Raw genomic sequence first — 20,586 nt, forward strand, 5'->3', positions numbered from 1 at the left:
GGGATCGCTCCCTCCAAGCTAAATGCAGCCCTATAGCCCACCAGGGATTTGATCAACCCCCAGGTTCTGCTGCCTGCTTGGGAGCGTAAAAACACTGGGGTGGGGGTAGTGCTAAGCAACTGTCGAGCAGGCATATATTACATGGCAGGTGGGCTCCATTCAGGTTGCCTGGCCTCAAAATTGCACGCAGACTGTATTTTTACTATTTCCCATCAGCTATCAAATACCAGCAGGAGCTTGATAACACCTCTTTTGCAAATCTCGTAGGAGCAATTGAAGTTTTCTATACCTCTGGGGAAACAGCGTATCTAGATGGGTCACAAATTGTGTTGCCCTGATTTAGGAGCTCTTGTGTAGAATTTAGTCAACATATTTTCTGTCTTGGGGCACTATTTTTCAGGAGAACTTAGGCTTTATTAAGCTGTTTTGGCACAGGCTGGAGAAAGGATGTGGAAAGTTTTTCAGCCAAGGTTGCATTTCCTTTGGCTAACTTCCTGGGAGGGTACCACATGCTAGTGGGAGGTGGAGCCCAAGGCAAAAGTAAGCAGGTCACTGAATGTGAATTTTACCTTCACACAATAGGCTGGTTTCCACCCATGCATGCACACATCTTTATCCTCCATCCAGGCAGGTAAAAGGCCTTATCAGATTTAAGGGACACATTCCAGTCATGCAAAAACACTTGAGCAGAAGGTGCAGCAGGGCTGGTCATGGAGAAGTATGGGCTGGGAAGGGCAGACAGAGAGGCTAGTCCTCCCAGCCCTGAGGCACATGGTCTCTGGGTTAGAGTAAAGTAAGTTGAAGTATTAATTAACTCCAAAATGTGGCAAACTTCTACTGTGAATTCCTTTGTGATCCTTTGAATGGACATCTACAACCTTGGCTCTATTCAGAATTAGTTCAGTATTTATGAACATTCTCTGCAAATTCTTAGAAAGTCCTTTAATTCATACAGCTGACAAATGCAAGATGGTGCTTCTTTGAGAATCCACTGCCAAGCAGTGTAGACTCTGGCCCCAAATATCTGAAAGACCACCTCCATCTCTAAAGACCCTCTTGGGTGCTGAGATTGGCAGATGGGGCCCTCTTGGTAGCTCCTCCACCCTCAGAGGTTTGGGATGGTGGCCTGGGAATGGGCATTCTCTGTGGTGGCCCCTAAGCTGTGGAATTCCCTCCCCACAGAACTGAGTCTGGCACCTTCATTATACAGCTTCCGGAGAATGCTGAAAACACACCTCTTTTCTCTGGTTTTTGAATCCTGGGGGTATATATTTTTAGGACCCATCTTATTTTTTGTGGTTGTAAATTGTTTAAAACTTTTTTTAATATTGTGTTTTAATGTTGTAACAGAAGCCCTGGGGACATTACACTCTAGATAAATTTGTACCATGACGACCTAATTATGGGCACTGGTGACAAGCCAGTTTAAGAGTCTTTCCCTCTCTTCAGTGAACCCTGGGGGCTGTAGTCCTAAAGCAGGAACTAGGATTCTCTAACAGGGAATTATCAGCATCTTCACTAAACTACAATACCTAGGATTCTTTGAGAAAAGCCATGGAGACAGTTAAAGAGATAAGCTTGCAGCGTAAAAATGCCAGCTGTATTCCATGCTGATTGTCATCAAGATAACATATGCAAATTCATGCTGATATGCCAGCAAGAGACTCAGCAAGAGGGTCTCAGCAAACAGTTGCTTTCATGCATTGCATTTGTTTGCTTCTAATTGATTCACTTGCAGTTGTTTTGTAATTGTATATGTTCTACGATTCTATGTAGAATTTCTGATTAAAATGTACCAATTTCTGATTAAAATGTAGCACACATTTGAAGTCAGCCTACCACAGGCTACAGTTAACATATCATAGCCTTAGGAGAACAGAACCCGTGCTTCTCTGTTTAAATAACAGATGAGATGCTTAGTGTTAATAAGATGTAAATCACTTGCCTAGTCTGCAGCCAACACCTTTACATACAATTCTATCCCGTGTATCTTCAAGAAATTCAAGTATCGGTCGGTACCTGAGAGTGAAAAAAGGCATTGACAAGAATGAAGTTCTTTGAGAACTATGGATCCTTCTTCAAATTAGCACAGGGTGGTACCTATCGTCACAACTCTATGATGTAGATTAGGCTGACAGGGTAACTGGACAAATGTAACCAAGTGAAAGCTTCTCAAGCAAAGTACAGTGGTACCTCGGGTTACATACGCTTCAGGTTACATACGCTTCAGGTTACAGACTCCGCTAACCTAGAAATAGTGCTTCAGGTTAAAAACCTTTCTTCAGAATAAGAACAGAAATCGTGATCCGGTGGCGCGGCAGCAGCAGGAGGCCCCATTAGCTAAAGTGGTGCTTCAGGTTAAGAACAGTTTCAGGTTAAGTACGGACCTCTGGGACGAATTAAGTACTTAACCCGAGGTACCACTGTAGTCAGTTTCCAGACTTGTAGAGCAGCCACCAAACAAGGCTCCTCTGTGCTCCCTTGTGTTGTTGTAGACTTGGATGTTGCATAAAGAGCTTGCCTGATGTCTGGGACTACAAGTATCAACTATCTTCTCCAATCTCTTGGACAGCTTTCATCCTGACATTTAGAAATGGATAATGAACAACAGTTTGTTTCCAGTATTCTCAAAATAGCCTAAGAAGAGTGCCTAGTCCAATATTCTGGTTTCCAGAAATTTGCAGCCAGAATGCCTCAGGGGATTATAAAAATAAAGACCATCAACTCAGTATCCTTCCCCTGTTGTTCATTCCCACCATCAGAGGTTGACCACCTTTTGAAATTTCTGCTGCTTTTCAATCCTTGATTGCTGCATAGTTGCCTTGCTGATTTAAGAAGCAGCTTGAGTCCTTTGCTAGCACTCACTTCACTCACATAAGGACAACCATGCAAGGAAGGGGAGAGGCAGCCCTGCAAGCTCTGCCCCACTTATGCTGCATCACATCTGCATTGAAGGACATTCTTCCAAAGTGAGGAGGCTCTTTATCTTGTGGAAATTCCCTGCATGACGTAGAATCCTGTATTAATCTCACTATGAATCCAAGTCACACCTATAACTCCATAGGCAGAGGAGGCGCCTGATTTCAGAAGAATGACCTTCAAGGGAAGGTCATGTGCTGGAGAACATGACATAGGATAAACCCTGCAGCTGGATCAGACCAAGGACCCATCTAGCTCAACACTCACTTCTCACAGTGGCCAACCAGATGCCATTGGAGAGCCCAAAAGCAAAAGCTGAGCTGAAGAACACTCACCTCCCCACCTGCAATCTTCAGCAACTGATACTAAAGAACCATGCTATATCTGCCAGCATAGGGAGCAAGAAGGCTTGCCAAATGCATGATTTATTTATATATTTTATTTGTGAATCATTTCCCATGAGGCATCTTGAAGCAATTTGCAATATCATTGTAAAGCAATTTACAAGATAATTATATATTTGCCAACAGCATTCCTTGCCGGCCCTGCACCATAAGGTCCCAGGGCAGTTTATAAAAATGCAATATTCATTGCATAAGTGAATTGAATGCCTGAACAGGCTTTTGGTGCCCCGGGGGCAAGGGCAGCTCAGAATTACAGTCGTTTTAGCTTTTTTTGCTCTTTAGGTGGCTTGACTGAAATGTAGGTAAATTCATTGTTTAAAGGATGCTTGCACACATTTGATCCGCCCTCCTTTTTTTAAAATTGATATCTATCTGGATGCAAATGCTAGGCAGCAGAGTCATATCCACTCTCAGTCACATCAAAGGCCAGTGCAAGAGCCCTTGCTTTCCTCTGGTGGAAAATAAAAGGCACAATTAAAATTTCATTTTGCATTAGTGTTTGCATTCGCTCAGCAAAACCGACACATTAACTCATGTTTGAGAAGTGAACATAACAATAATGAGTCTAGGAATGGATTCTCTGTAGCTTGTTCAAACAGAACTGCAGGAATGAAGATACTGTAAAATGGCATTTCAAGCCTTCGGGGATATTATTACCTTTTGGCATCGGTAAGCAAGCAATATTAGTATTACCTTAATATATACCTCAGGATCAAATCCTGTAAGTGCAGCACAAATAATTCAGCTTGGCAAGGGGTCAACATGGAAATGACAGAATGGCATATCAATCGGATCTCTATCCAGTGGTTTTTTAGGCATCCAAAAGAAGAAGTACAATGCCCATATACCTGTGCTTATTTTTTGCAACCTTATAAGCATCATAAATCCAGTCCCTAAACTATCATTGTTAAGCACCCACCTGATCACTATGGCTTCTTTGGTCATTGTTTTCTCAACGGACACATACAAATTTCTGTTTTGAAGATTCATGCTTGGCAGTGCAAGAGAGCCATGGTGCAAGGATAAATTTCTGGCAGTAGTGATGATCTTCTGTCTGGCCCATGGACCAAATTAGGCTAGCCAGGCCTCCCCATTTGGCCTTCAAGACCATTTTGGCCAAGCCACACCCACATGCTTGACATGGGGCGTATAAAGATGTGGTTCAGCTGAAAAAGGCCTTTGCAAGCACCACAGATCATCTGATTGTCAGTGCCTGCAAAGCACCATTCCACTTCCCCACATGATTTGATTTCAAACCACACAAGCAAATAAAAACTGGCCACCTGGTTCCACTGTGATGTCAAGTCACTGACAGATGGGCAGCCCCACTCACCTGTCAAACTGGGCCCATGTGAGGTGGGGGAGTTAAGAGTCTAGCCTCTTGGCCAGATCCAGTTTCCACCCCTAGCCTATGAAGAGTATTTGGAGTCCTGATGATAGCTATGTTTAGGTTGTCCAGCTAGCTGGGAGGTAACCAAACAGTCAGGATGTTTGGGCAGATGGACCTTGCAGCAAAGATATGTGCAGATTAGCATGTTGCTCAACAACTCGGCAGGAGCCTAAAGAGAGTTTATATGCTGTGGCATGCTCCTTGCTTCGCATTAATGGAAATGATTGACTACTAGTTGACTTCAGGACAGTACAGCTTCACACAGTGCATAGTTAAACCATGGAACTCACTCCCACAGAAAGCAGTGATTGATGACAACCAACTTAGATGGCTTTAAGACTGGTATGACAGATGACACCTGTAGCATCAGTTTCAGTTCTCCCAGATTCTCAGATTCTCAAACGACAGCTCCCTCGGCCTGAAAAGCAAGAAGAACTCTGCACCCCATAGTCGCCTTTGACTGGACTTAACCATCCAGGGGGCCTTTACATTTTACCTATTTCCAGTCAGCTCTCCGCATTTCTGCAGCAATCAGCATTAAAAAAATAATAATTCAATCCTTTTTGGATGCAGCTTTGACTAATATACATATTTTGCAAGTGGTTTTCCCTAATGGAGTGCATACTGTAAGAATGCACAGGCTGCAGCATGTAGATTGGTTGTGAGCCTGAATAATTCATCTTAGATTTATGTGAATCCACCTATAATAGTGAAAGTCAGTTGATTTTTAGCACTCACGTTGGCTCTGGAGCCCAATCTACACTATACATTTAAAGCAGTATCATACCACTTTAAACAATCATGGCTTCCCCACCAAAAATCCTAGGCACTGTAGTTTGTTAAGAGTGCAGCAATCTGTTAGGAGAGCCCTATTTCCTTCACAGAGCTACAGCTGCCAGAGTGGTTTTACAATTAATCTCTCTTCCCTTCTTAAAGTACTATGATACTGCTTTAAATGTATTGTACAGATGGGTCATTACATTCTTCTTTATCCCTTCTTTCTATGGTCAAAAGTATGGAAGACAAGTAGTAACTGAAGTGAAATATCCACCCCTGAATTACTGGGAAATGGTTACTCACATGTCTCTGGTACTCTGATTTCGTTCTTCTATATGGCAGAAAATTAACCTTGAGAAGAATGGCTATTCCATGTAGCCCTCTACTCCACCGTCTACTATATGTGCTAATTCCACATACCATTCTTTGAGATTACATGTGGTCCCAGGGTTAATGACTTGCCTTTGGATAATAGAATCATAGAAGAGTTGGAAGGGACCCTGAAGGCCACAGTGACATGAAGGTTCAAACCCCACTACTGTTATTAACTTATTATGCACCCATGAGCAAGTTGTGTCAAAAGGCCTAAGGCTGCAGTCCGCAACACTTTCCTGAAAGCAAGACCCATTGAACTCCATGGGAACTGACTTCTTAGTATAAAAATTCATGGCCAGTTTCCTACTTGCGTTGTTGGATAAATTGTGGCCTACTTCACGGTGTCGATCAGGGGTGGGGAACTGAAGGGCTGGATTTGAACAAGGCCAACCCTCCAAGAGTCCAATTCCCATAGTGGCAGGACCCAAGGTGGAAGTGGGTGTGGCTAAAGTACACGGGGCTGAAGACAAAGGGAGAATAACAATAAAAGAAGAAATGAAATGAAAAATTTAAATCATGTCTCTGAAAGAAGTGGGAGGGAGGGTCGCTAGCAACCAGGAAGTCTACTGACATCTACTGGAAGGAAATCAAGTCTCAGAAGAAGAAGAAAAGAATATAGTAGTACAGGTTTGATACAGTGGTGCCTCGCAAGACGAAAATAATCCGTTCCGCGAGTCTCTTTGTCTAGCGGTTTTTTCGTCTTGCGAAGAATCCCTATTAGCGGCTTAGCGGATTAGCGCTATTAGCGGCTTAGCGGCTAAGCGGCTAAGCGGCTAAGCGGCTATTAGTGGCTTAGCAGCTTAGAAAAGGGGGGGGGAGGGAAAAAACTTGCAAGACTCGCAAGACGTTTTCGTCTTGCGAAGCAAACCCATAGGGAAATTCGTCTTGCGAAGCGCCTCGAAAAACGGAAAACCCTTTCGTCTAGCGGGTTTTTCGTCTTGCGAGGCATTCGTCTTGCGGGGCACCACTGTACACCAAGTTAGTCCATTCCCCTGCCAAAAGCAGCAGGGCATGGGTGGAGGAAAGGCCCCCAAACCAAACAGCACCTCAATTTCATCCAGATTCAAGGTGTTAAATGGACTGTCAAGCCCCAGCTGCAATCAGGCGCATTACATGAGCTGTGGGATGTTCCTTAATGCTCTAAGCACAGGTGACATTAGGTGATGCTGGATGATTGACAGTTGTGGGAGGGCTGGAGGGTTTCCACTGCTGGTGCAGACAAATAAAAGAACATACATGTTGACTCCATCAGTTGTTAACAAAAGAAGAAGAAAAAACACAGTGCTTAACATCACTTCCCTTTGTGACCATTGCCTATTACTATTTTTTACAGTAGTTGTATTTTAACTGTCAGTCGAAGCAGTCGAAGCAATCTAACCAAATAGTAGATATGGCAATGTTTTAAAAACTAGGGGAGGAAATATGAGGCTAATGCCTAGTTCTAGGATTTCTATTAATGTAATTTTCCCATAACCATTTATTCATTGTGGTTGATCAGAAGTGTTGAAACTCCACATTGTGAATCACAAAGGGAACCAAATTAAGAAAGCTGCCCAGCAAATCTGTGTCGGTTTGACACTGAAAGAAAAATGCAGGCTTTACACCAGCAGCATATTTAATACAAACCCAAAAGGCACACGGCATAGCTGAATCATTTAACCTTCAGAATTCGAGAAACTGCTTTTGCCAATGGAATAACCGAGGGATCAATGTAAATGCAGTTATGATGCACTAAAGGAAATACGACCCTCGCGTGGCCTGCATTTCATGCTCCATCTAATTTGAACCTCCTGCCTCTGCCTCTTGTGGCGTCTCTCCCAAAGCAGAAAATGAAATTGGATTCAGGGTCAGGAACTCAAATGCATCCTGAAAGCCTGCCTAAGCAGCAAAAGGCTCAGCAGCAGACAGCAAGGTGGGGCTGAGCCAGATTATGGTTTCCCCTTTGAGCCCACTCACCACAAAGGAATCAGCTATGCCTATGTCTGTGTCAGCAGGTTCCAGGAACCCTCTTGGTTGAGAGATTTTGTGAGCGATCTGTGAGTTTGTTTGGGCCCTGGGTGAGAGGTGGGAGGCTGAGAGGTGCCGAGCGTGCCGAAATAAGGATTTTTATATCCATATTTATTCATTCATCATTTGTATTAATGGTTTTATTGTGCATTTTTGTAACGTGCTGCTGTTTTGTTTGCTGTACGCTGCTTAGATATATTTTATGAATTAAGTGGTACAGATGTCTAAATAAAATACATAAATAAGGCGGCCAAAAGGCGTTTTGTCTTTTGTCTCTAAATCATCCCTCCAGTGGTCTGCACTTTGTACCCTTCCTTAGATGTCTGTGCTTCCTGAAAACCCCATGACGTCCTCAGCTGGGCTTTCTAGGAAGCTCAGAAAGATTGGGAGGCAGCCTACTCCTTGCCTGACAGCTGTTTAGTGTTTTCCTTTTAAAGAAATCTGCATGGAAAGACTTGGCTAAAAATTACAAGGAAGAAATTCCCTTAAAAATGAAATTGGTGAGTGCACACTCACAGGTGCTCAGTAGACAGCTTCCCCATGTTCCAGTTAAAGCTCTGAATGAACCTCTCCCATGTGGCTCTGAGTGGTGATGTTTTTTATGAAATGGAAAGAGAATGTACAGTATTTTGAAGCAAAACAATGAAGCATAGAGGGGCCTTCTCACTCTGCTTTTATGATCACGGAATCCACAGCAAATTATGCTTTTCTTCCCTCCCTACATTAAAGTTGATCAGGCCATAGATGATAGATAGATAGGATAAAATTTGTGCACAGGTATCCACAGTGTTTATTTTTACTGGGGCATCTGCAGGCATAGCAGTGTATGTCCATACATCCATCTCTGTAGGAAAAAATTAATCTGTAACCTCACTGAAAACATTTCAATTCTATTTTATAATCTCAAGTCCAAACTATGTTAAATATGTAGCTTGACATTGCATGATTCTTTTTAAAATTTTAAATAGCAGCTGCTGGGAAGGGAGTTGAGCAAGATTGGACTGCAATGAGTGAAACAAGCCAACTTCAAACAATGGATTATAAAGTTGGCTTGTTTCAACAATCCATAGTTCATATTAGCTGCAGTTTAGAAGCAAAGGTCTCTGAGCTTCTAGGTGCCATTCGAATGGAGAGAAAAGGAAGGGGTATGCAGAATCAAGGGTCACCACTGCCATAATAAATCGTAGTTTCTTGTAACATGCAGATGTAGCCACAGTACAGTTTTGCTGTGAAATTCTTCCAAAGTTACCTCCTACTGAGATTTCTCTGATGGGATTGTTTACATCCCATTCAGCTGCTACTTGGTTTTTAAAAGAATCACACAAACCCAGACTATACACATGCAATTTGGCCACCCAGTGGCATAGCGTGGGGGGTGCAGGGGGTGCCAGCCGCACAGGGCACAACATTTTGGGGGGCGCACTCGCAGCTCTCTGCCCCTACCCGGCTCACTCCCGCTTGCAGCAGCAGCAGCAGCAGCAGCAGCCTGGCGAATAGGGCGCGCGCGCGCAGGGTGCACGGAGTGTCAAAGGCGAAGGAGACGAGGCAGAGGCTGCGGGCTGGCGGAGGAAACAGGAGAGATTCAGACTGCAAGCAAGCCGGGACGCTTCGTCGGCTTGGGGAAAGCCCTGCGGGGGCCAAGGGCACGCGCCTCACTTTGCTGGGCGCAGAGGTGGGGAGGGAAGAATCTCCACCCCTCTCTCTCTCCAAAGGGGATTTACGCCGGCTGAGCTGGGTTTCGCCTCCTCCGCCACCGCCTAGGGACAGCTCCTCGGAGGAGAAGGACGTTGGGGAGCGCAGAGAGGAATCGGGGGGGCCGCAGCTCCAGCCATCGCCCATCGCCAGCAGTGTCCGTGCCTCCTTCGGGGGGCTCCTCGGGGGGCTCCTTGAGGAATCCGGGCAGCAGGATCTTGGAGATGCTTTGCTTGCGAGGCAGCTGCCCACCACTCCCGGGGCCAGCCCGGGCAGCCAAGTGAGACCCCTGCTTCTTCAGAAATTTCTCCAAAGGCTTCATCCTGCCGACGGCAGTGGGGGCACCCAGGGGCTCAGCTGGGCCCCAGGACGAGGGGTGATCCAATGTGCCCTTTTCAGCTTAGGCCAAAATTGGGGATCAGGAGCGGCGCACTCTGCGTGCCTGCGGCGGGGGTGGAGAGACATGCGATCAGAGAGTCATGGCTATGCCAGATGTTGGAGGCGGGCGAAGATCTGGCCAAGAAGGTGGCAGGGAGCTGCCTCTTTGGAGAAGGGAAACGTGTCCGGCGTTGGGGAGGGGGGGTGGAGCGGGGGCGCTGCTCTGGTCAACCTTACCGAGCGTGGAAAGGCTTTAGGGGGTGGGGTGCGCGGGGTCCTGCTTGACTCTCCCTGCAGGGGGAGTGACCAGAGGCGCCTCCGATGGCTTCGCATCCTGACGCCCTCCTGAAGTGGTAGGTGGCGAGAGGCAGACAGGTGGATTGCCGTCTACTCTTTGGCCGCGCCAGAAATGTGGCGAGCGGGCGCAACATCTGGGGGTTAGGGTTAGGGGGCGCAAATCCATGGGTTAGGGGGCGCAAATCCATGGGTTAGGGGGCGCAAATTACTTGCCTTGCCCTGGGTGCTGACAACCCACGCTACCCCACTGTGGCCACCAGACCGTACGAAATAATACTAATAATACATTCAAAACCAAACAAGACAATCTCACTTGTTAGCTAAAATTTATATTTAGATCTACGGTGTATGTTTCATGCAGCATTATTTAAATGAAGTGCATTGTTATGCAGTTCATTCCTCAGATGTTTTGCATGCCACTCACAGCTTGCTATATTTTACTTAAAGCCCTAGATTCAAAGAACAATGGACTTTGGACCTGCGTTTAGGCTCCCCATGTCATTTTGCAGAGCTCTTTTGACACAGACAGGAGTTTGTGACATGGCAGTGAGGTAGGGGATTGATGAGAATGCCACTCAAAGGGGGGGGGGGATACTGAAAGTAGGTTTTGGAATCCCAGCCAAAGTACATCCTATTGGCAATCTTGCTGAGAAACATGCAGGTTAGATGTTGATGTACTTGCTACGTATATGAGACAGACAGTTCAAGGCTAGAAGTAGCCTCTTGTCTTTGTGAGTTTTCTTTGCATTCACATAAGCTGGACCTTGGAGGGGAGGTCTCAGTACTTGAATAGTTGGCACTGTGGTGCTGGATCCTGGCTTCATAAATGCAGATTGGCATACATTATATGTTCCAATTTTTCGCCCCTCTCCACAGCAGAGAACTGGCCAATAAGAGCCATCAGAAAGACCTGTGCATAGATGCCAACTCCAGATGGCTGAGGTGTCTTCAGACCCCCCTAAGTTTTTGGGATGGGGCTGAGCACCCCCCACCCCCATCTTGAAGGGCTGGGCTTCATGGTGGTGCACCTCACCAGGCCTCATTTCAGCAGCAGGCCTTGCTAGGCCTCATGTCGCACATCACATGTTTGCATGACAGCACACTGTGCATCATGTGTGTGACTTCACACACGCATGACAGTCCCCCCCCCAATGTTGGGCAGAACTTAGAGCTTCTGGACCTACTTGAGAGCCTTGGGGAAGGAGAGGCTGAAGCAAGACTTCTCAGTGCCCTTAGTGGAACTTCAGCCTTAGTCATATTTACTGCTACTGGAACGATGAGTTTGTGTGTTTATGTATGAGAGAGATCAAAGATTCTTCAATGCATAAGAAATTATTTTTAAAAGCCACCATTTATGAGAAATCTTTCATCTTCTTAGATATTTTTTACAAAGTTTTAGTTGAGCAATTCATTTTGCAGATCTACCAGCAGCACTAATTGCCATTTAAATTAAACATTCTGTAAGACAGGAATCAGGAGAGGTGAAACAGATTAATACAGTCTCTTTCATTTCAGCCTACAAGGAAAAGATGAAGGAGCTGTCGATGCTTTCTTTGATCTGCTCCTGTTTTTACCCTGAACCTCGAAACCTGAACATATACACATATGATGGTAAGTAACTTTCAGTGGATATTCTTTGGTTTAGCAAAGGATTCCTTGGGCTGCCTTTTATAAGGGGTGCTAACCCACCCTTATATAGTGTGTGTGTGTATTCTAATGTCTGTGGCAGCCCAAGAAGCCATGTGCATTATCTGTTGCCATTGGTCTTTTATCAGCACAGATTACTAGCACAATATTGGGTTGAAATGTTTAAACTTTCCCTTTACAGACATGGAAGTGAAACAGATCAATAAGCGTGCCTCTGGCCAAGCTTTTGAGCTGATCTTGAAGCCACCTTCTCCAGTCTCAGAAGCACCACGGACTTTAGCCTCTCCAAAGAAGAAAGATCTGTCCCTTGGAGAGATCCAGAAAAAGCTGGAAGCTGCAGAGGAGAGGAGAAAGGTATCTAGCCACTTACTTCACGGTCAAAACATGTAACTGGGAGGAGGAGAAGGGATCCATTCAAGTTAATCTACTTGCAATCCATGTTATTATTGACACCAAAAATGGTGCAGGAGCTCTTACAAGTTATACATTGCAAAAATGTTGTTGTTGTTGTTGTTGTTGTTGTTGTTGTTGTTGTTGTTGTTCTCCTTCTTCTTCTTCTTCTTCTTCTTCTTCTTCTTCTTCTTCTTCTTCTTCTTCTTCTTCTTCTTCTGTGGCTCTCCAGAGTTTCTGGCAAGGGTCTCCCTCGGCCCTACCTGGAGATGCTGGGAATTGAAACTGTGAGGAAAGATGCAATTCTTCATTGCTTTCCTTAACACATAGTGCTCCATGTTGAATCAATGAGCTGCTTCGTTTGCATAAATCTATGGTCTGTGTCTGAAAGCAGATGGAACTGTCACTTAAGAATAACCAAGCATATGACTCATTCAATGCTGAGCGGACAAGGCTCAGTGATACATGCTTTGCATGTAAAGTATCCCAGGTTCAAAACCCAGCATCTTCCAGGTTCAGCTAGGAAAAGACCCCACCCTAAAATCCCAGGCAATACTTAGCTAGATGGACCATAATCTGATATAGCATGACTGCTTGATGAGAACATTTCCAGTTGTTGCAGCATGAAAAGGGGCCTGAGCTGATGCTAACATGAAGTTCTACTATGGCACATTCATTTCTGCAAACAGGCATCTTAAACCCCTCTGGATTTCTGTAACCTAGTTAAGATATGGTCTTCAAAGGTCTCTTAAAAGTCTTGTGGCACTTTTAAGACTAGCAGATTTATTGTGGCATAAGCTTTTTGTAGACCAGAGCCCACAGTGTTAGAAAACATATGTCATGGTAAATCTATTTGTGTCCAAGACTCCCATGGGATTCCTAGCTGTTTTGAGTTCTTACACTGTCCCCCAAAGGCAGGAGTGTGAAACAACACTTCAAAATGAAGTTAGACACATAGGAGAGCTAATATTGTGTATGTGTGTGTACTATTGCTCTTACTGCTACTACTATGCTTTAAACAATTTAAATGTCGCCTAACTGCAATAGTCTCTAAGTGGTATACAGGAAATGCAATTCAGAAAAGGTAAAAATCAGTCCGCACACATTCAAGAAATCAGTAGATCACTTGCTTTTTCACACATTCCAATCTTGTACCTAGTTTCTCATTCACATTCCTCCCCACTTAGATCAATAGCACTCACCTGTGTACAATTGGTATCAAGTTTACACCTGAAGACTACAGGCTTGCTTGCAGGTTACACTGAGCACAGGTGCAAGCCATCTCCACACAAGTACAAGTGGTTGATTTGTACGGCTCCACTGTTGGGTACACAGATTGCACACTCAAACACTACAAGTGAACAACTGTACAAGTGTACAGCTCAACTTTTTGTGTATACATATTGTTCACTTGCTTAATGTAGTGTGTGAACTCCCTGTCATGATACTCATGAACTATTTCAGATGTCATGATAACCATGGCTTATTTCCCCTGCCATTTCTACCTCTGTCATAATTAGCTACAGTTTAGCTTGTCATCTAAACCCTGAATTGAAGCTTTGGTGCATAGCTGTCAATGTTTCCCTTTTTTTAAGGGAAATTCCCTTATTCCAAATAGGATTCCTCGCAAAAAAAGGGGAAAGTTGACAGCTGTGCTTTGGTGGTGCTATGCGGTTGGCTGTATCATTATTAGCAGCAGTGCCTGTAGTAGTATATTATTTCACATCCACCCCTCTCATTTTCAAGAACCACAAATAAAATCCATCCAAATATATGGTCCCCAATCCACTAAAAAAATGTATCTGAATATCAGTGAAAGGCAGAATTCATGCCATAGCATCTGTTACCCAGTCCTTCCCCAACTGAGTGTCCTCCAAAAACTTTGGATAGCTGTGGCTGATGGGAGTTATAGTCTAAAAAATCTGGAGGGGATCACATTGGGGAAGGTTTCTATAACTGGGGGACTCTAAATACTTAGCTGTTAAACCAACTTCCAAGGTTTTAAAAGCAAAGATTGAGTTGTACAGTAGGATCTTCCTTAGCCAGAACATTAATATGAATTATATTCCAAAGGGATTCATATTCTTAGTAGCTTTTGGATTATGGTGCAGAAATTACATGTGATCCTATTAATGGATTTGCATTTATGTGAAAGGTAATTGGGAAGCCCCTGCTGTTTAACATTCCATAGAATTGGGGATAATGTTCACCCTTTTAAGTATTCATGCTGTCAGCTGCTCAGTGGCCATCTTTTGCTTGTTAATATCACTCACCATAATGACTATATGTAAAAGAAGCTTCCACCTAATCATCAGCAAAATCTTCTCTGTTACAGCAGATGAGCAATGCCATCCAATTTCCTTTTCTAGTCTGTGAATGCAGAAGCTAAATAAACCTTTATTTTTAACCTTTATTTTAAAACAAGCCAGTGGGAAGGGGAGGTGTATGCCTCTTCCTTTGCTTCTTACTTAAATATACTAGAAGACTGTTCATGATCTCCTTTCCTGGTAGGTTCAGGGTTCTCAATGCAAAACAAGCATCTCTGCCCATGACCCGCTCTCTCAAAGTTTGTGTTTAATCTTAGAATTTATTGAGCTCAGATAGAGAATACAAACTTGCCCCACTATATAGTTGCATGTACAGCTATGCTCAGATTCTTTTTGACTGTGGGGAAGAATACTTTAGGACTAGTTTAGGAGCTCATTCCTGACTCTGCAATTGATCTGCTTGGCCCAAGCCTCTAGTAAATTCAACAGTGTGGTGTGTTAGCTCAGTTATGTGAGCAGCTCAGATCTTTCTGAGATCTTCTGAAGTGGAAATTGGCCCCTCGCAGTCTGAACCCATATTAAATCATTAATACAAGCAAGATAACACACACACACACACACACACCAGTCTTAAAAACCACTAAGCATGCAGTAGTTGATGGAAATCACTGCACATATTAGTTCTCGCCTCCTGGTGAGCTGACTGTATTCATTTCACATACCATGTGCAGGATTTTATTGTTTTCCTGCCATATTTAATGAGCAAACTAGACAAGACAGCAGGAGATATAAAACTGGAGCTGGTAAGTGAGAGTAAATGCAATTATCATGGAGCGGGGAGATACAGTAACTGTATGCTTCCCCTGAAGGGCAAATAACAGCTCTAGGGAGGATATGAATTGTAATAAGTGCATGAGGGAAAGGGTTAACTCTTCTCCCTCCAGTGCCATATTCCCATTATCTTTCTCCTTTTGAAAAACTGTAGGGGATTTAATCATGGACTTCTCACTGCCTTATATCACTGGAACCCAATTCACATTCAGAGTAGTTACCGTAATGGCGATGTGTGTGTGTGTGTGTAAATACACAACTGAAGTGATGTGTACACCAGGTGTGAGGAACCTTGGGCCTGCCAGATGTTGCTGAACTACACTTCCCATCAGTCCTAGCAAACATGGCCAATAATCAAGGCTGATGGGAATTGTAGTCCAGCGATTTCTGAGGAGCCAAAGGTTCCCAACCAGATGTCATCATCTGACACCAGTTCACAGGTTGTGTGAATCATCCCCCAGCTGACAGTAAAGGCCAGCTTCAGGACGCAAAATAACCTTGAGAATTTGGGTCATCCCCGTATGCTACCTTTAAATATTTAATCAATATTTAGATGAATAAAGTTAAATATGGAAAGTAAGAGAGATTTTTAAATGCAGATAGTTTTGTCCACCCGTTCAAAACAATCCAAACAGTAATGTAATACCTGTATTAAGGAGGAAAGCCAACAGTTAACTTCAATGGCGAAGGGATTGCCTTTTTGCTTAACAACATGCAGCAGTAAGAAGAGTCTTATAAAACTCAAAAGCTAGCTCTCTGTTTCTGTAACTTTTAGTGGGCAGTAATCAAGACAGTATGCTACCGCTAAAGTATCCAAGGGTTATAAACACATTCCAGCTCTTTAGTTAAGAAAAATTACTTTCGGTAACTCCTTGGGTTTGAAGCCAGATTAAACAACAAAACATTTGGGGCATTTTGAAATCGTGAATTCCGTAGGATATGGAGGAAATGTTAACTCCTGAGACAATCTGCAATCAAGTAAACAAATATACTGTGAAATACATAACTTGAGTGAAATACAAAATGCACAGGCTGTTATCTAGCAGTGGCTCCCACCAGAGGAAGCCATTTCTGCTGATTTCTCTGCCTTCTGACAGCTCCCTTTGCCCCTTCCCAAAATAATGTACTCCAGAGGATAGGTGAACCCGCTGAAATGATATAAGATGTGGTGCTAGACTGCAGAAGGAAGGGGGAGTTGGTGCATCAGAAGCATTACTCCCAATCAAAATGTAATTTTTAAAGCAGCCCATAAAATTTGCCTACAATCCCATAGAACAACAAAAATAGAATGGCAGAATATTTGGAGGAGGTTCTGTTAGTAAGAGTGCTACTCAGGGATTCATGTTTGTCAGATGCTCTCAAAAATTTTCAGACATTTTTATTGGCATTTCAGACCAGAGGTGGGAGACCTCTGACCACATACCATTGGACTACAACTCCCATAATCCCTTATTACCCATGCCAGCTGTGGTTGATGGGAGTTGGAGTCCAACAGCATCTGGAAGGCCACACAGCTTCACCATCCTTGCTTTAGACAAACTGAAGTTCACACATTATCCTTCCAACCTTGGCTGAATGCTTTTAAATCAAACTATCCCCTTGGGTCTCTTTCTTTCCCCTTCCTTTCACAGTCCCAGGAGGCTGTGGTGCTGAAACAACTGGCGGAAAAGAGAGAACATGAACGAGAAGTCCTTCAGAAGGCTTTGGAGGAGAACAATAACTTCAGCAAAATGGCAGAGGAAAAACTGATACTGAAAATGGAACAGATCAAAGAAAACCGTGAAGCTAACTTAGCTGCTCTTATTGAACGCCTCCAGGAGAAGGTAACCAGGCTGAGATTATTTTAGGAGGGGGCAAGTGGTCATCTGTATTTCAATATGCATGATGGGCATTGTAGTCCAAAACATCTGGACTGAATTCATGTGACAGTTTACTCCATTTCCCCAGTGTTTCCCTAGCTATTAATTTCTGCATGGATTTGAACGTTCACATGACGTAAAAGACACTTCTAGAAAACTAAGGGAATATAGTGCATGCTTAGTGCTGATTTCCATGTTCTTTGATTCCAGAAAAAATCCATTTGCAGCCCCCTAAACCCAGAAAATCAGGGGAGTAAAGTGATGTAATTTGAGGTAGTTTGCCAGCATACAGTTCTTTCCTGCTGTATTCATGGGGGAATCATGCAGGAATAGAAGATGTATGTGCAAAAAGTGCAGGGTAGCATTTGTTGTCATGTCAAACCACACGCACTGGTGTGAATAAAATTTAGCACAGCATGCCAGTTTTATCACTTAAAAAGCCACAGTTCCATAATGCATCAGGTACTGCAGTGCAAAAGGAACGTCAGAATATGGGACAGAAGTGCAGAGTATTATAATTAGAAAAACTAAACCAAGATGCCTTGTGTCTCAATGCAGCCTAGAGGGCACCAGGTTGGGAAAGGCTGCCCAGGTGCTAAAGGCAAAGAGAGAAACAGCCAAAGAAAGCTGTGCAGACATGGGGGAAATTCCCTCTGCTTTCCCCAGAAGGTGTAGGAAAGGGACCAAAGGCAGCACACATGCTTTCAGCTTATTTCCTGCCTCAGTCTGAAGGTGATGTCCCAAAGATGTCATAACTTTCTTTCAGATGGATTCAGAGATAAGCGTGCAAAGATGGCATGTGGTGTGGAAGCACAATCATGTCTGCTTACCTCCTACCCGCTCAGGTGTGCCTAGCCTGACTCTAATGCAGGGCACCCAGCTTCCACCAATAATGATGATGGGAGTCCAACAACCTCTGAAGGTGGCATCAGTATGGAGAAGGCTGCTCTAGACCAACTACCTGTCCACACACTGGACATCATATTTGTTAGTGTCTATACCCACTTAAGTACCATTTATGTTGACCCATGTTAATGACTCCAGAAATTCCATGTGGAAGTTCATTGAACCTGGGGGTTCAATGACTCTGCTCCCTATCAAGCACAGCTGCTTCACACTTAAAGGGTGGCCCAAACCCTCTTTCTGTCTCCATTCTCCAGTTCCCTCTAATCCAAAGAGGAATAGAAAGGACCATTAGTTATCCTAGCCAAGGAGCATGGGCTATATTCTGCCTCAGAGGTGGGGAACCAGTGGGCCTCCAGTCTACAATTCCACATCATCTCTGATCATTGCCAATGTTGGCTGTGGTTGATGGAAAGTACAGTAGATTTGAACAACATCTGAAGGACTACCACAGGTTCCCTGCCTGTTCTACCTAGTTTAAAATGCTTCTAATATCCTTGCTTACTTTGCAGTACATGGAACCAAATAATGGTTGTCTTCTAAAATTCTTTCTGGAGAAGGAAGGTGGGGGTTAAATGTTTCCTGTTTTTATTTTTATTTTTATTTTCTTCCTCCTAGGAGAGGCATGCTGCAGAGGTCCGCAGAAACAAGGAGCTCCAGGTGGAACTGTCTGGCTGAGCCCAGCAGTGGAGAGGGTGGGATAAGTCCCCACCCCTCCTCAAACTCCCCTGCCTATATTATTACAGATCATGAGATATTAGTATGGGAAATGTATGACACGGTTTAAAAAAAGAAGAAGAATCAAGAACTCAATAGAAAACAAAACAAAAAAATAAAACAATGCAGTTTTTGCAGAATGATTTGCTTGATGTTTAAAAATAAAACTTGGATCTTATTTTGTAAATACTTACATTTTTGTTAAAAAATACAAGTATTGCATTATGCAAGTTATTTCATAATCTTTACATGTCCTGTAACAGGCTTTTGATGTTGTCTATTTCCATTTGGTTGAATTTGTTAGATCTGTTCCTATGAAGTTCCCTGCAGCAACCTCCATTCATTCCAAGTGAACATCTAAGTCAGTGGAAGGTCTATGGTGCTAGAGTCTAGCCATTGCTTAATTACCTAGAAAGGTTTGCGATCAATACACTTCCTTAAAACAATAAGCAAATTACAGGCATTGGGACTTGACAGAGCAGTCCTGAAACACCCCCCTAAATCATTAAGCAGTCATGTTTTAATTACAGCCTCAGTGCTCCACTAAACAACAACAACAACAAAATTGCAGTGCACCACACATCTCTTGTTACATCTCTACACAGAAGTCAGACCCCATCAAATTCAATGGGACTTAACACCCATTGGAGAAGGTAAGAAAAGGCTGCAGGCATAAACACACTTACAAAGGAGTAGGCGCCACGGAACACAGTGAGACTTACTTCTGAGTAAACATGCACAGCGTTGTGCTGCAAATTAGTATTCACAGGAACAATTTCTTCTGCCTTTTGAAGAAAAATGCTTCTGTTTTTCAAAGGCAAGTGTCACTGACAAGGAGGCAAGCAGAAGCAAGTTTTGACTTTTTAAAAAATAGGCATTGTGTGCAGCTGAGAATGACCAATCATATATCTGGCCAAAAGAAGCTTATGGGTTTTGGGGAAGCTGGATTTAAAAATAACTCAAAATCTGCCTCTTCACCAATGAAGAAATTATTTAACTTGAGTCAAGAAGCTTTTAAGTGTAGATGCTGTGACCTGTTCTATTTATCTTAGGCCACAGTCCTGCCCACCATTGCTAAAATCAGTGGGGCAACCAGGTGCACTTTTGTGGGAAGGATCCAAGCCTTAATCTAATCTGTTTCATTACGGCACGAGACGCTCTGTAGGACATTTTTCATCCAGACTCAACAAGCTTATTTTTAATCCTGCTGACTTCTCCTCTCCTGCCTAGTTTTAAAAAGATACCAAGAATGACAAGGGCTGAAGCAGCAGGAGCGACTAGGAGCCAGGATGCTTGAGCCAGGTGTGGCATCGCTCGCCTGCTTTCCCCATAGAGCTGCCAGTTTGAAGTTGTCCCTCTCCCTCCTGGGAATTGCTGCCTGCATAGTCTACTCTTCATTTGTGCTATTTTTCCTGTATGTCATTGTGAGCAAGCTGTGATTAATAAAGAATTGGGGTTCTGTGAACTGAAAAAGGACTGGTCTGTTGACTCGCTCATTCCCTTCTCCCAGCGTGAAAAGTGTCGGTCCATATAAGCTAAGAGAGAAAATTCCTGTTTCATTTGTCCATTTGTTTCACTTCATATCCCCAAGCATTTTGACCTGCCTTTGCTCATTGTTTGTGATTGTTTCTGTGTGTCATTTTCCAACCAAGGGGCATTTCCCATCCAAATGACACTGGGCATCAGACCACCCAAATTTCAGATTGGATAAAGAGTCCCCGTTTTATAGGCAA

The 20,586-nt window shown here is 43.6% G+C and overlaps 1 protein-coding gene across 1 annotated transcript in view; it reads left to right on the top strand.

Moving 5' to 3' along the window:
* Positions 1-20,329, top strand: part of STMN2 (stathmin 2) — a 33,195-nt gene extending 12,866 nt beyond the window's left edge. The window contains exons 2-5 of the mRNA XM_079983227.1: positions 11,755-11,850; positions 12,068-12,240; positions 17,006-17,197; positions 18,755-20,329. Of these exons, the coding sequence (XP_079839353.1) occupies positions 11,755-11,850; positions 12,068-12,240; positions 17,006-17,197; positions 18,755-18,814 (521 nt within the window). The 3' untranslated portion in view covers positions 18,815-20,329. The remainder of the gene's footprint in view (positions 1-11,754; positions 11,851-12,067; positions 12,241-17,005; positions 17,198-18,754) is intronic.
* The last annotated feature ends 257 nt before the right edge of the window (positions 20,330-20,586 follow it).

Source organism: Podarcis cretensis (assembly GCF_951804945.1).
Source record: "Podarcis cretensis genome assembly, chromosome: 7".
NCBI classification, from domain to species: Eukaryota; Metazoa; Chordata; class Lepidosauria; order Squamata; family Lacertidae; genus Podarcis; species Podarcis cretensis.